The 16,600-nt window shown below is 37.6% G+C and overlaps 2 protein-coding genes and 1 non-coding gene across 3 annotated transcripts; 2 read left to right on the top strand and 1 right to left on the bottom strand.

Moving 5' to 3' along the window:
* Positions 1–413: 413 nt before the first annotated feature.
* On the bottom strand, positions 414–2,728 carry LOC137719379 (protein BOBBER 1). The gene is made up of 6 exons (XM_068458422.2): positions 2,300–2,728; positions 1,801–1,973; positions 1,533–1,581; positions 1,071–1,237; positions 771–854; positions 414–689 (listed from the first exon to the last, which is right to left on the bottom strand). Exons 1-6 carry the CDS (start codon positions 2,676–2,678, stop codon positions 651–653), a joined length of 891 nt encoding a protein of 296 aa, XP_068314523.2. The 5' UTR covers positions 2,679–2,728; the 3' UTR covers positions 414–650.
* Positions 2,729–4,801: 2,073 nt separating this feature from the next.
* On the top strand, positions 4,802–4,874 carry TRNAA-CGC (transfer RNA alanine (anticodon CGC)). Its single transcript has one exon. It is a non-coding gene; the product is annotated as a tRNA-Ala (tRNA).
* Positions 4,875–11,505: 6,631 nt separating this feature from the next.
* LOC137720086 (putative pectinesterase/pectinesterase inhibitor 34) lies at positions 11,506–15,946 on the top strand. Its single transcript, XM_068459095.2, has 3 exons — positions 11,506–12,705; positions 14,125–14,261; positions 15,093–15,946. The coding sequence occupies exons 1-3, from the start codon at positions 11,699–11,701 to the stop codon at positions 15,788–15,790; spliced, it is 1,842 nt and encodes a 613-aa protein (XP_068315196.2). The 5' UTR covers positions 11,506–11,698; the 3' UTR covers positions 15,791–15,946.
* Positions 15,947–16,600: the final 654 nt, after the last annotated feature.

Genomic DNA, 16,600 nt, shown 5'->3' with positions numbered 1-16,600 from the left:
CAGAGTTAGGTTTGATGTCACTGCAAAAAATGTACAAGTTAACGGACACAAACAGAGAACAAAACATGACTGTCGATATAAAAACTTAACTTTTAAGCGAACACTAACATAATAGTATCACAAACCAATTAAGCACAAAACATGAAAATTTAGAATTTGGGTCGAAATACAGCCACAAGACGTTACAATCCACGTAGGCCGCTTGAACTACAAAACCCTTACTAACGGTATTTTAAGTTGAACTCCAATAGGATTGGCCCAAAATAGTTCGGTCTTAGCCTCATTGTTTGGGGTTGGGCCCCGAATGTCACCGGAAGGCTTTATTTCGGGGCTACAGATGCAAACAAGAAAAAAGTAGAAACCACTTCAAGCAACAAATCAAACTCGAACGATAAAATGTGCAGGAGAAAAAGTTATACTAAAACTTGAATCAATAAATGAAACAGATCCCACAATATTAACAGCGTTCGAAACAAATTGGACGTCCTAACCACCCGTAAAAAGATCACGCACCGATGACATCAATTTGTTTTCGAACTCAACATTAAGCAGTAGCTGAACGAAAATGTGTTTTTTTTCCCCTCCCCTCTCCCTTCTGATCAATGAATACAAAGTTATTAAACAATGTCCATGAACCGAATAACTCAGATTTACTTTCTCTTGGCCCTTGAGAAATCCATCTCCGGATGCTGCAACAGAACGGTATATAAACAATGTAAGTAAATTTCTTGATTGAATGACTAGAGCCTAGAAGAGCCTCAAGAAATTACCTCAGACATGAGCTTCTTTAACATTTCTTCTTTTTCAATCTCCTCGCTAGTGGGGAGCCCCAATTGCTTCTGTCTCTGATCAAACTGTAAAATCAAAACATACACCTCTCAGTAACTATGAATAAACAAAACGTACAAATAGGCAGCGACGTGAACATGAATGGTGACCAACCAGCAATGAACGATAGTCTCTACTTGGAAACATCACGGCGAGTGAACTGCCTTTCACAGATGTTCCTCGGTTAAAAATAATTAGCAGCGAAAACAAAATACAGAAAAAAGCAGAAGTGGGAGAATTACCATCATCTTTTCAACAGTCCGGCGCATTTCAGAATCCAGTTCAGACAATTTGCTGGGCTCAGGCTCAACCTTGTGAGTGTCGATCTCAGGATCACCTTTCACCAGACACTTCCACCACTCCATTTGGTTGTGCTTGGTCAGAAGAATTGAGACAGCACTCTGATCCTCTGCAATTAGCATGGATATTACGAATTCAAACAGCTCAGATGCTCAAACCCATGGATTATAATTAGGAAATCACAAAAACATGATACACGCACTTATAAGACACTACGTCCTAAAAGCTGTGTGTGGAAGTGAAACTCATAACCATGGAACCCTACAGGCATTCCGACGTGTTTAAAATTCACAACATAATTATGAGTTATGAATTTATTTACTATTTACGAAAGTGAAATATTTTTCAATGCGTATTTATGCTCCAATGTACATAAGCAAATTGAACATTGTCAATCAATATACCTATGCTCCAGTAACAATCATCGGGCTTGATAGACTGCAAAAGTTCGCCCTGCAAGTATTAAAGTTTACATTAGCCGAGGGATATACAACCTAAACGAAACAAACTCGAAGAACAAAAGGCATTGTCTACTGGACAAGCATCCGTTGTCTCAGATCAGTCAGATGAACAGCCATCTTCCTTATTTTCGATTACATTCACACTCCCCAACTGAATCATAGACAATATGTTCATCACAAAAGTCGATAACTCATCCAAAATGAAACTTACATCAATGATCGGAGGCTGCCCCTTCAGTCCAACCTTCAGATGATTCTTCTTGATCTCGCACACAACAAAGCTAGATTTAGTTCCAGGCGGCACATGGACAACGACATTAATCTCCTGAAGGCTCTGCGTCCACGAGTACTTCTCCAAATCCAGTCCATTCCCTTTGTTTGGATCTGTTCACATAGATTAGTGTTAAATAGCGAAAGCAAGATTATAAATTACACACATCCAAAAACACTTGTATCCCAACAGGCATTGGTGAACAATCATATCAAATTTTACACGAAAACTCACGTCGAATGGTTAAAAGATTCAAACTATGTTAGTAATTTATCTTCCACATAACAAAAACACACTATCCCACCTTCCAATTAATCTCAAAGAACAAAATTTAGGAAATTATGGACAGAAGAATTGAAATTTAAGATATATCATACTAAATGCTCAAAGAAAGTAGAATTCGAATCAAATATGAAGCAAAAGATAAAATATTTGATACTTTTTAAGCCATTTTCCTCCTCCTCAGTTTCATCCTTTATCACCTCCCCCCTCAGCTCCGCCTCCGCCTTCTTCTCCGCCTCCTCCTTCTTCCTCCTCTCTTCCTCCTCCTGCCTCCTCTTCTTCCTCTCCTCCTCCTCCTTCTTCCTCTCCTTATCCCTGAAGCGCCGCGCCAGCGCAAAGACCTCCCTCTCCGACGACTCCCTCTTGAAGAAATCGCTCTCCCGAGCAATAAATTCCAACGTCTTCTCCACTAAATCAAGGGGGTTCTTGCGATCAATCTTCGCGGTGAAGGTATACTCTTTCGACGACGGCGACGCCTTCGAAGGCTTCCTCTCGGGCGCCCTCTGCTCTTCCTGGATGTCGGAGATTATCGCCATGGATTCGATCAAAGTTTGAGACTTTAAGCGGAGTCTTTCGATTTCGATTTTTCGAGTGTGTAGGTATTTATAGTGTTCCTTTTATGACGATAATACCCTTGACGAGTTCATCGGATCCGGGTCCGGAAAGTCTCATTTGGGCCTTGGCTTGGTCTTTCTATGAACTCGTTCTTACACAACACCCAAAAAAGGAAAGTGGGAAAGTAAATAAATTAGTAAAAAGTAAATGACCTATTAAAACGGCGACACCCGTCAACTTAACAGATTTATTCGTTTCAGTATGACTCGATAAGCTTCAACGTGACAACTTTAATTTCGTTTAGCAGCGTGTCGTGTATGACTCTTTCAAAAATTATAAAAGGTAATCGTTAGACTTTCCATTTTTATTATAATGCAGTCAAATATACCATTAAATATATTTTAAACACAGAGGTTTACGGTGGTATTGTTTACCATTGTGTTCTTACTCAATACTAACTTACCAAATTTTAATTTTTAGTTTTATATTTGTTGCAGTTGGTGTGTTCATAATAGTTTATCAAAAAACCGTATAGGGAACCATTTTTAGGAAAGAATTAAGGTGAATAAGTACAGAATGACTATTTTCTAACATCAATTAGAATTCTAATCGATTCATTAAAATAAGAAAAAGTATGAAGTTGGAGGGAAAGTGAGTGTAAATTAAATTGGAATTGAATTATTATTGTGCCTCTAATTTTAAAGTAAATATTAAACTCTTTGACATTTATAGAAGTACGTTTTGAAGAAACTTTTCCAAATGCTTATTTTAGAAGCACTTCTAGAAAAACACTTATTAAGTGCTTCTTACAGAAGCAGTTCAAATCCCATAATACTCAAGTAAAAGTGAGGAATTTAGGTTTCATTTCACCGTGTAATGGTTTTGTATATAACAGAGAGAAGATCTCCTTCACTACATTCAACCAAAGCATACAACAAAAAGGAGACAAAACACTTTCAAGCAACTGGGATATTACAGTGACGGTATTCTAAGCAATCAACGATAACACGAGAATGAATGCTCAATCAACTAACTAAAAGAAAAACATCGCACCTGAGTTGAGCCGACTACCTGGCGTACAATAGCAAGGAGAATCACATTTCCCATGCAGCTGTTTGAGCTGTGTTTGCACTTGTGTCCACAAACACCTCCAGAAAGGCAATAACCATGCGCATATCAGAAAGCTTAGATCCTCTGCTTATTCTACTCTCTAGTCACAGTAAACTGCACGCCACCTTTCGCGCTAGACAACTTCCGCAGTGAGCCCTCTTTCCATGACAGCGTGACAAATGAGTTTAAGCGATTCCTCTAAATCGTCCAACAGCTTCTCAGGATCAGGTATTGCGTTTGGATCAACGGTTTTAAGGAAATTATCATTTCATCCCCGTAGATTTGCCAATGCATATGCAATGCCTGCAGCATAAGAAGCAACATTGAACATAAACAAGTCCAAAACAGAAGCAGTTGTTCGTGGTTTTCTTTTAATTGTAGTTGACTTGGTAAATTTTCAGAGACAATTTTGTGATCAAGGAGAATTATGTGTGCGATATATAAGATATTCTAGTTTTCGCTCCCTCAAATCGAAAATATGTTGGATGAAATGGAGGGAGTGTTGGTATCTTAGCTCCTATTATTTTGGTTACGATCACAAAGAAAGCTTCGAGGGAGGGTTGTTTTCGATTAACAACAGCTTTGGCTCCGCGAACGTAATCCAACGGGTCATCTTGTAGAGCAATGGTGAAGGGGATAAGGATATAACCTATCCAATTACCCCACCTGACCTTCGACTCCTTATCCAACATATCAGCCAGGGCCCATAGGCTGTTATGCAAACAACATCAGAGAAGTAACATAGTATGTGAGCTAGGCCAACCGAGCATCTTCCCACGATAATAACGATGTAACGGCTGAACCGCGGCAAACGGAACAAGCGTGAAGCCGGACATAGATTCAGACGATGATGATCTTCTTTCGTGACTTCATTTGTCTCAGCTGGCTCCATGTCCACCGCCCTCACGCGTCACGCCCAAAATATGAACAGTACGACTTGTCTGCGTGGAAATTATTAAATTTAAATATGGCGACTAATAATCGAACCATTAGAGGGGGTGTAGCTCATATGGTAGAGCGCTCGCTTCGCATGCGAGAGGCACGGGGTTCGATTCCCCGCACCTCCAGTTTTTTTTGCCTTATAATTTTATTTTTTAAACAATATGGGCTCAGCACTCTCTTTTTCTGAAAGGGATTTTTTTTTTTTTCCCTCTTTCTTCTCTCAATTTTTTTATAAAGGGAAAAGAAGGTCATTCACTTGATCAAGTTAATTTGATGAATTTGGTGTAAGTTATCATACCATTTGTTAAGAAAACAGAGAAAAGAAGGTACAAAAGTTTTCACTCATAAAAAAAAATAAAAAATAAAAATAAAAAACCGACTCAAACCAATAGTTTTTTTCAATACCTTTCTTAGTTGACTAATGTACATATGAGGAAGAATACATTATATGTATCAACTAGCTTTTAGTTTGATAGTATTTATCTTCATAATGTCACAGGAGGTTATAGATCTGATTATCATATTCTTCGTTAACAAAGAAAAAAGAAGACGTTTTATGTGAACCCTAATTAGTATATGTCCCAAGTGATCATACATCGTGAGCACCAAGATTATGTATGTTTAAGATTTGGGTAATGTAATAGAAACCAATTTTTTAAACCAATTTTTTAAACCAAATTTTGTAAATCAAATTATGTGGTTGTTGATGATTGAATTATTACTCAAATGTTGATTAACCTGCTTATTTCTTATTGATGACGTATCATTTGGTTTGCAAATTTAGTTTAAAAGTTTGATCTCCCTAACATTATCCTAGATTATAATAGTTTTCTCATACAACGTCCAAAGAGTCCAAACTCCACAACGAACTTCCACTACATCCCCTCCATCCATTAACTCAACATGCATGGGCCATGCATGATCCCTCCATCTTCTTTTTCTCCTTTTTCTCGTCCCGTAATAGGCAAAGGTGAGGCCAGAGAGGTGACTAAACGTATAAACGACAACCATATAACATGTGGTTTGTATGACTACTTGTCACAAACATCGCAATTTCTCAATGTCTTTGATCAACATAGTGGACAGCTGCCTTACAATTGTATCCAATAACATCTCTCTCTGTTTCCATTTGCACATAATATTAGTCAACGTTTTGTGTTTCAATGCTTAGTACAATCGATTGTCTATATATAATTTTTCAAGTGATGCTAGCGGTTTTATCATAAAATTAATAAAGGGTACAAATTTTAATGTATTTTGGATTAAATTTGAGGTCAGTACAAACAAAAAAGGCATTTGCCAGAAGAATAGTTTGTCTCCTAAAGCAAGAGTTTGTTGAGCAAAGATTTCGTCGGTGGGTTTTTTTACATGTCATTTTGGGCCTTTGTTCAATGATAAGCACATTTGAACCGACAAACTGGACCATTGGGCAAAGTTACCTTAGTCGTTGAATCTCAGTTTTGTCGGGCAAACCTTCAGATATTACGCGCCATTTTTCCCTCCTGGCGCCAAAACGTTGCCTGACGAGTTTCACTTTGCCCTACGACTCTCTTCCGTCGCATCAAGGTTTTGAGTAAAATTTAAATGTTGACCAGCTTTGCCCTCCAACTGAAAAATTTGTCGAGTAAAGTCACTTTGGGCAACAAAATTTGATTCGTGGGAAAAACTCTTGTAAAGCAAACCATAATTTCTGGTAGTGGGTGCTCTCAAACCAAAAATACTAGAAACAAACACACAAAAAAAAAAGAAAAAAAAAAAAAAAAAAAACCGCCTACTTGCAAAAAGAACGCAACCAAATCTTGATTATCATTATCTTATACTTTATTAGATTAATCCTAGTTATATGGAAGTTAATTAGCTTAATCCTTGGGCTGGGCTGTGACTGATCTGTGATTTACCTATATATCTAGCCAAAAGTGAACACGATGGGTGGAAGTTGTTTTCTATCATTTTTCTCTTGTGAAATGGCCCTACATGTAGGGAAAGTCATGTCGTTTTAATTAACTCCTGTTGCTTTTAGAAATCTTAGTTTGGTTTAATGAATATGATTATGACGTCCCTCTTATATATGTGTTTGTGTGTCGAATTTAAATATAAATGGTGTATACAATTTAATACAATTTAAAAAATGATGCATGTATGATTGTCTACAATGGATCATACTGCGCTGTTTTAGTTAGGGAAGCATGTGGATAACTCCACCATGTCCATGTCGATGCTCTTTAAAGAAAGCCTAACTATATATGAAACACTCATTGATGTATACATACAAAAGCTTCCGACGTTAACAAGTTATTTAACCGTAACATGATAAATAAACAAATATAGTGTTGTTGACAAATAATGAAATACTCACAACAATAATAAAAAAATGAGCGATTCAGATTATGAGAGTATTTTGTGAAGTGAACTTATATGAGTAGTTAAATCCGTATTAAGTTACTAACTGGTTAGCGCTTGAGCCCTCATATGTATTGCAAGTAAATTATTTTGAGAAAACATAATTGATGAATAGTTTTGTCAAGCATTGCTTAGATGAGCTGTAGCATTAATCAGTGCATGGCTCCAAATAATGATAAATCAATGTATATGTAGAGATACGTTAATTAGAAACAAAAATTGAACAAACCATGTGATTACGAAGCCAGCAAGAGGCCCTGTGTTCCCTACCTTCATATAATTAGGCACATGCAGTTGCATGGCAGCATGGCTTTCAATCTCTTGCTTTGCAAGCTTCGCTTGGTGTGAGTGTGACCACTCTCCTCAAATTTTATCAATCTGGTCAAATCTTTCCCTTTCTACGGATCCCTACTGGATTTCGTAGGCAACCAAATCATTTTTTTTTTTTCAGTTGCATATACAACTAATTACGTAGAGGACGTATTTAAATCAAAATAATTATTCATTGATAATACTCAGTATAATATTCTTCGTAAGCATACTGTAAATTAAATACAATTTTGAGATAAACATTGTCGGTGAATCTTACTGGAAACTTTATGCTTCAGAGCATAGTATATACTATACAATTTTGAGATGAACACTATTGGTGAATTTTAGTAGGACCCATGTTTATGATGACACTAATTCGTTGGAAGAGATCGATTTTTCTGACATGAATATATTGATATGGGGCGTAACATGCTAAAACATAATCATACAAAACAAAACATAAACAAAACATGCTATCATTAGCACACAGAACGTTCCGGTGTCCGTGCCCGTGAGTCCGTGAGGTCGTATGACTATAAACAAGTTAATTTGCTCCATATTTTAATTGAACGCTAAGCCCACAAAATAATTATAAAAAATTCATATTTTCCTTTCTCTTTTTCCTATTATAATAACCCTTTCTTGCTAGATTTTTAGTGCTGCACTTTCTTAGTTATTAGGATTTAAATTACAATTTTACTAAAGTTTTATTTATTAAATATATAAATTAATGTCACGGGACTCTCCAAAATCGTGAAAGATTGCTTTTTCCCAATTTTTTTCTTCACCACCAAATGGTTTGCCTTTCTCATCGGGTAATCAATCATGCACCTTTTGAGTCCCTTTTCTTCTTTTGCCTGTCACTGCACATCTTGGCACAAGCTCCCCACATCTACAATCCATTTTGTTATTATTTGGTTTATTATTGAGTTGCTTTGACAAAAGTGGGTATATATATAAAGGCCTACATCATGGAGTTGGGCATTGAAATTTGAATGAGAAAATATAATTAAATTTATAACATCTTAATTTAATTTAATTTATGAAAGCATGAGAAAATCTAATTAATATAACATCTTAATTGAAATTAATTTATGAAAGCAATCTTAGTATTGACCTATTTTGGTTAAGTTATAATTATAAAACTGATCATAGTTCGTTTTCATACTAAATGTGACAGATATAGGGGTGGATATTACGACTTAAATCTTAGCAGGGTCGACAACTGTAAATGCATTTAATTTGTACCAAAAACCCTTACATATTATCATTATATTTGTACCCACACACACACATATGACACTACCTTTTTACATAACTTTTGTACTTTTTAGCTAAAATATTTCATGAGATTTACATAATTCCTCACTTTAGTCCCTGAGATTTGAAATTGATAGAATTGGTCCCCGAGATTGTTCATTTTATCATTTCGTGAAAAATCTCTATTAAATAAGAATAAAATGACAAAAATATCCTCAATTTTTGTCAAATCATTTTGGCCTATTGTTTATTGAACTGAGTGTATTTTTGTCATTTTGATCTTTATTTAACATAGTATTTCACAGAATAACCAAAATTATTGATGATGGACAATTTCACGGACCACTTTTATTGATTTCAAATCTGAGTGACCAAAATGATGAGTTATGAAAATCTTAGGGGTCATTTTGGCTAAAAAACATAACTTTTGACACACGCTTTTTGGGAGCCCACTTCCTAATGTGTTTCAAGAATCTAAACCGTCTATTTTTTAGGTTATCACTTGTAGATCATTTTTCCAAAAAATTAAACAAATCCAAAACCGTTAAGACATTTATTTGTAGTGAAGAAAATTGACAAATATGGTTCTAAAAAAAAAATCCTAAACCCTTAATCCAACAATCATATAATTGCTTATTTGGGGTTTTTTTTTTTTTTTTTTTTTTGGTAGGCAGTAATACAGACCTTTTAAGGGTTTGATTACCAAAAAGTGAGACGAAACGCGATGATGATGGTAACAAATTAAACCTCTTCATCTCCACGACGTACGTTCTCTTACAGTGAGCAGAACAATGTGCATCCAGAGAGTCCACGAATTGACCACCGACTACTGATGACGACTACTGGTGTTTAGCCGTTCAGGGTTTTTTGGTTTGGTCCGATTGACACAAGGGCTGCCTCCTAATTACCAATACATAACAGAACCATATTCATTTGATGGCGGATAAGTAAAATTTTTTTTTTTTACATAACTTTTGACATATATTTTTGTGGAAATCACTTCATAATATATTTAACGATCCTAGCGTTTATCTTTTAGATCTTTCCTTAAAGATTACTAGTCATGTACTTCTTTATTAATTAATACAATATTATAAGTCGCAGATCAATTTGATGTGGAAGCCAGCATCACATCGGTCTGTCTATACATGTCACTATATACATTAGATACCGTACATATTTTGGCAAAATCTACAGACAGCTATGTCATTAATCGATCATTTGGAAAATTCTATTTTAGATTTAAATGATTGAAAATGTTTTTGAGTTCAAAAGCATTTGAAATGTTTTTTTTGCAAGAATTACTAGTTATGTACTTCTTGTAAAAAATACTTCAAATATTTTTTTTTTCAAAATTTACTTACATATTTATTAAAAATTAGTTATAAAAAAATTTCATCAAAAAAAATTTTAGTCGTTTTAAAAATATTGCCAACGAGTTTTGCTAGATTGACCTAAAACTATTGCTCAAGACTTCCTCTTTTTGTTTTTAATTTGACTTTTCCGCATATATTACTTTTTGATATTAGGTCCTTCCGAATATTATTACAAGTCTAAATAATTAAATTAGTTTCATAAGAAGTTATAGGAAAAATTTGAAATATGTCTAATTTTATAGACTACTTTTGAAATAGGTCCAATTTTTAGTGATTTTTTACTTTTAAAATAAATTCAATTTTTAGTTACTTTGAACCCATTTAAAAAAACCCCGAAGTTATATCACTATGCCAGTTTTCATTTGAAAACAAGGGGCGCATGCATGTTTCGGAAATATGGACAAAGTATTATTATATATGTTAAACTGTGGGGAACTTTTGACCGAGTCTGATTCTTTCAATATATATATTGTTTAACAAAACTACCTAGCCCCTTCTGAAACTTCTAAAATATACAAAGACAAAAGTTTAATTACTATATAAAAATGAGCTTGTAGTTAATTAAACCAAGGGAAGTTGAAACCTTTATACAGCTAGCTAAAAGCCTAAAAAGGTGATTCTTTTGTTCAAATGGATTAAAACTTAAAAGTTCAACAATGCTTAAACCCCTAATTAATACAAATATACAATATAATAACTAATGCACATCCAGCCGTTTAATTTCATCATATAACTTATGCATACCCGCCTGATTGAGCTGTTTGAGATCGATGATGCATCAGGTAAGTTCTTTTGGTATTCGTCTCCCCGGAGCTCGGTCAGATGCTTCAATCCCTAATTCATATTTAGTCTAAACATTAATCTACTCTAAAAGTTTGGAGTGAAAAATTTACTTCGATAGCAAGAAGCCTTAAAAAAGTGATATTTCTTGTTGAAACTGGCTTCTCTAGGTACATAGCATAAAGGAAAAAGAGCAAGAAGCACTAGTCTTAGCATACAGTTTAGCTTAAGAGCTAAGAGAATCATGCAACTGCATGCACTGTGTACAGCACTCAACTTTGATAACGATTTTGACCCTCCTAGCTACTCCACTTGTTCAAAGCAATACTCAAATAAACTAATCAACTAAAACCAAAATTAAGTAAAAATTTATAAACAGAGAAGAAGGAAGATAGAAAGAAAGAGGAGTAAAAAACCTCTTTTGGGTTTTGGGTATCTCTATAAATTATGCAAAGAAGAATTTACATATCAAGAGTACAATATTACTGCAACGTTTTGTGTTAAGTTATTGAAGTTGCAGCCAGCTCATCTCCTCTTCGACATCGACCTCACAACAACCTCTTTTATTCTCCCACGTCCCCACTTAGTTCATATTGTTTAGATTTTAAACCTAATTTAAAAATGAGTTAATTTCCCAATCATATAAATATACAGCCCCCACTCTATATTAAAACCCCGCACTTCTTCGATCTTCTTTCATTCCCTCCCTCAGTCTTTTAGCTGCAGCAGAGCGAGCTGCTGCTGTCGATTTTAGTAATTTCACTATATCAGTCCTAACAACGTCGTAAACTTTCTATTCTCAGTTCTGCACCTAAAGAGAAATGGGCTACGGCAGACTCCAGCCGTCGGATCCTGGAGGCTCCCCAAGTCTCTACGGGGCTGAAAACCCATCACTCCCACAAACTGCCACGTCATCCTCCTGCTCCAACGGCCGCAGCCGCAAGAACAAGCTCATCCTAATGTTCCTCCTCGCCGTGGCACTCATCCTAGCCTCCGCCGTCTCGGCCGTGGTACTCATCGTCGGAAAATCCAAAGCCTCAAACTCCGCCGTCTCCTCCGCCCTCCACCGCAAGCCGACGCAGGCCATCTCAAACGCGTGCGCAAAGACGCGCTTCCCCTCCCTCTGCGTCGACTCCCTCCTCGACTTCCCCGGCTCCAACGCCGCGTCGGAGCTGGACCTCGTCCACATTTCCTTCAACATGACTCTGCAGCGACTCAGCAAGGCGCTCTACCTCTCCTCCTCCCTCTCCTACCGCCAGATGGACCCCCACTCCCGCTCCGCCTATGACGACTGCCTCGAGCTCCTTGACGACTCCGTAGACGCCCTCTCCCGGGCCCTCACCTCCGTCGCCCCCGGCGTGGGGTCCTCGTCCACACAAGATGTCCGGACGTGGCTGAGTGCGGCGCTCACGAACCAGGACACGTGCGGGGAGGGTTTTGCGCAAATCAAGGGCGGCGACGTCAAGAACGAGATGGACCAGCGGCTCAAGGACTTGTCAGAACTGGTGAGCAACTGCCTCGCGATTTACTCGGCGGTCGCGGGCGACGATTTCTCCGGGGTGCCGATACAGAACAAGCGGAGGAGGTTGTTGGGTAATTCAGAAATGGAGCGTGATATAATGGGGGATAATGCTGACGTCTCGCGAGATTTTCCGAGGTGGTTAGGAAGGAGGGAGAGGAGGCTGCTGTCGGTGCCGGTATCGCAGATACAGGCGGATATTATCGTGTCAAAAGACGGCAATGGGACGTACAAGACGATCGCCGAGGCGATCAAAAAGGCGCCGGAGTATAGTTCTCGTCGGACAATTATTTACGTCAGGGCAGGAAGGTAACTAGAACTCACTCCATAAAGTTGTTCACTTTGGCACTTTTATTCCCTCCACCTTTTTTCTTTCTTTTCGTTCAATTATTTAGACACACCACTGCTCATAGTCGCTATTGATGTTGAATTTTCTTTTAGGGGAATTATAAGGTGGACCATAACATTGTATTTAAATTCGGTAGTCGTGATTCGTGCGAGTTCGTTGCTAATATAGCTAATTTTATCTCTCTAAATAATATTATTTATATATTTTAAAGGCTCTTTTAGAAAAAGATTTCATCTAAACATTACTTTTCCCCCTTTTCGTTTAATTACTTTTTGGCATCCGATGTTATGTAGTTGCTTTAGATTAACATTATGTCGGTGAAAAGATTTTTCTCCAAAAGATTTTTATCCAAACTTTGTGTTAATTCCTTTTTTTTTTTTTTGGGAGAAAACTTTGTGTTAATTCCTTGTCTGTATCGATTGGAGCATTGACTTGAGCGAGCTCCCTCTGACCATACACAACCATAATCATGTGAGAGAACTTATTAATCCTTCTACCACCCCCTCCCCCTCCCCCTCCTCCTCCTCCTCCTCCTCCTCCTCTACTAATCACGTTTACGAAAATACCCCTTGTTTTCTTTGAAATTGATAAGTGATGTCATGTTTTTAATTAATATGGTGCCCATCCATGGAATTTGAATTTTTTATTTTATCTTCGTTATGTTGTGTGTGGGCTGGTTGTCGGTGGAGATTGGTCGCAGGTCTTGACACATATCCATATAGTAACTGTACGGTGCACGTTGGATTTTTGCATGTAATGTGACACCTACTTGACTTGTGTGGTCATCAATTTTACTCTCTGCTGTCATGCACTTCGTAGTTCAACGATTCCTCTTCGATCCCTTCCGTCCCGATCCTTTATTTTCACCCTCACTCTTCTGTTCAACTTCTTTCATCTTCTTCAGTTCATCTTCTGTTCATTTCTTTTTCTATTCATATTTTTATGTTCATCTTTTTCCCTCTTCTCCATCTCTCTCTCATCAACTCCATAATTGAAGGATCCAGAGCATCCGGAGAGAACCCCATTGATAGTTCAAAATGTATGTATGCATATGAATTTCAAGTGGAATTTTCCTGCATTTGAATGTTATGATGGCAGTATTTCAAATTAACTATTGTTATATATGATCTTATAAATGACTTGTGATACTGAAATGTGACATTTTTTATATAAGTAAATTTTTGTCGCAAACAACACTTTACTGTAGTGACGAAAAATAATAACGCATATGCACTATGATGCGAGTTTAATCTTCATGGATCTTCCTTCCTTGACACTTAATAATTTAACCCACAACATTATCAAGTTTTTGTCGTAAGTTGGATTTCATTTTCGGCTTTCGGTAAACTATTGAGGATGATTACTTGTTTATATTTTAGGTACGAAGAGAAGAATTTGAAGGTGGGGAGGAAGAAGACCAACTTGATGTTCGTCGGAGACGGGAAGGGCAAAACAGTAATCACCGGGGGGAAAAGCGTCTCTCAGAACCTGACCACATTCCACACTGCATCCTTCGGTAAGTTCCGTCAAATACCGTCGTCTTTCACGTTGTAATTTTGAATCACCGTCCTCTTTCTCTGTGGTCACCGTAAACATGTGGGCCACATCACTCATTACCATGCATGACATGCGTTACTACTTGCACGTGGTGATGTTTGTCTGATCTCATAGCCTCAAATTACCTTTCCAACCCCATCTCCCAACAAGGGAAGCCTACCTACTTTAGAAAGTTGGGAAGTGGTTTTCACTTACTCGCTTCGTACTCATTTAGTTTTGTTTTTGGTCTTTAGATTGAATAAATCAATAACAATCGAAGATGAGCTTTAAATATGGGTGGGCAAACCGGTCACTAGCTTATAATTTTGCATAGGAGTGTGCTACTCACACATCTCTTTTTACTTCATACATATTCTTTTAATTTGCAACCGTCGGATTAAATGAATTAAAAAAGATCAAATGATAAAAATTAATAAGGGATATGTAAGAAGTAAAAAGAGGTGTGTGAATAGCACACCTGTTTCGCATAATAGAAAGTCACGTTGCATGAAAGTTCCTATCTTGTTTAAGATGTTAGCCGTTTTCTTCCACTTTTTACTGCAAATAGGTGGCATCTAAATTATTCCATTGGAGGCTTTGTAAGCTTACTAATTTGGGAATTTAGGGTTAGCATCGTATAAAGAAACTGATTAGTAGTCTTTGTGTCATTTCAAACCCACAATAGTTGAAAGCAAGACAAATCACATTATTGGAGGTAGGTGACTTATCAATGGCCATATTTCATAGCCATATTTTATAGGTGAATATACAGAAATATGGTTTATTGAATTTATTTCTTTTTGGTCCACAGCTGCTACTGGAGCTGGTTTTATTGCACGTGACATAACGTTCGAGAACTACGCCGGACCGGCCAAGCACCAAGCCGTTGCCCTTCGAATTGGGGCGGACCATGCCGTGGTCTACCTTTGCAACATCATCGGATACCAAGACACATTTTACGTGCACTCGAATCGTCAATTCATCCGTGAAACGGACATTTACGGTACGGTAGACTTCATTTTTGGCAATGCGGCCGTAGTGTTCCAAAACTGTAGCATCTACGCTCGCAAGCCCATGGCCTTCCAAAAAAACACAATCACTGCCCAAAATCGAAAGGACCCGAATCAGAACACGGGCATTTCAATCCATGCTTGCCGGATTCTCGCCACTCCAGAGCTCGAGGGATCAAAGGGTAACTTCTCAACGTATCTAGGCCGTCCGTGGAAGCTGTACTCTAGGGCAGTGTACATGTTATCGTTCATTGGTGATCACGTACATCCACATGGATGGCTTGAGTGGAATGCCACTTTTGCTCTCGATACGCTATATTATGGTGAATACATGAACTATGGCCCCGGCGGAGCGATAGGCAAACGGGTAACTTGGCCGGGCTATCGGGTCATTACATCCCAGGTGGAGGCGGCTAGGTTCACCGTGCGACAGTTTATATACGGGTCGTCATGGTTGCCGTCCACCGGGGTGGCATTCTTGGCCGATCTATCACTCTAAATTACACTCAAGCGGTAACTCTTGGCCCAAACCATGCATTAGTGGACAAATGCTCTTTTTACCCTTGGTAACTGTAAGAATATAGCTATTGTTTATTTTTGTTGTATATTTTTTAACATTATATAAGAGAATAAGTTGCCTTGTTCTTTTTGGTCATATAGTTCAATGATTCCCTGGAGTCGTTGCCACTTTTATATGGTTCCTTGGATTTTGATTTGAAGTGTTTGTGGCGGTGCTGTCGTGACGTTTTGGAGAAAAATTGTGCTGGGAGCCAGGAATCTGACCTTCCTCGAAGTAGCTCAGATTATATATAGCCAAACTATAAAACAAATTTCATCAAAATGGAAATACCATGAAACTTAGGCCACAACTCCACAAATGCAGTTTCTTCTTGCATGGGAGAGAAACTTGCATGTAATGCATCCATTACGTGTAACTTATTTTTTTGTCTTTCGAATTAAGTGACCTGCAATTATGGCTGCCAACATGGAGATATCACTGTAGTTATATCTCAAGTCAAGTAATATTTTTGTGTGAAACTTTCATACAACGGTGATATTTCATTGGTACTTAGTTTATCTCATTAACACGGCCAACCACTGCCAATTAAGTTGTCATAAATTTACCCCGGTTTCCTGAGAGATCAAAAAATATGAACGAACTGACCATGTGATTGTCCACTACAGGCACAAAACATCCCCCATCTGCCCGGCTGAACCGCCTGATTGTCTCGGATAATATTTTCCCATTTCCTTTCAAATTTTGTCAAACGAAGTAAGAAATGAGTGAAGCATGTCTTGTTAGAAATCA

This window comes from Pyrus communis, chromosome 1 (assembly GCF_041283825.1).
Source record: "Pyrus communis isolate YQ-2024b chromosome 1, ASM4128382v1, whole genome shotgun sequence".
Lineage (NCBI taxonomy): Eukaryota > Viridiplantae > Streptophyta > Magnoliopsida > Rosales > Rosaceae > Pyrus > Pyrus communis.
Note: the sequence above shows the minus strand (reverse complement) of the source record. Positions and strands in the feature narration are given on the sequence as shown.

Coding starts and splice junctions, on each gene's coding strand:
- LOC137719379 (XM_068458422.2), bottom strand. CDS start 2,678: ATGGCGATAATCTCCGACATCCAGGAAGAGCAGAGGGCGCCCGAGAGG. Junction 1,974..2,299: donor GGAGGAAAATGGCTTAAAAA/GTATCAAATATT, acceptor CTATGTGAACAG/ATCCAAACAAAGGGAATGGA. Junction 855..1,070: donor GGACTGTTGAAAAGATGATG/GTAATTCTCCCA, acceptor TTGATTTTACAG/TTTGATCAGAGACAGAAGCA.
- LOC137720086 (XM_068459095.2), top strand. CDS start 11,699: ATGGGCTACGGCAGACTCCAGCCGTCGGATCCTGGAGGCTCCCCAAGT. Junction 12,706..14,124: donor ATTTACGTCAGGGCAGGAAG/GTAACTAGAACT, acceptor TTTATATTTTAG/GTACGAAGAGAAGAATTTGA. Junction 14,262..15,092: donor ATTCCACACTGCATCCTTCG/GTAAGTTCCGTC, acceptor TTTGGTCCACAG/CTGCTACTGGAGCTGGTTTT.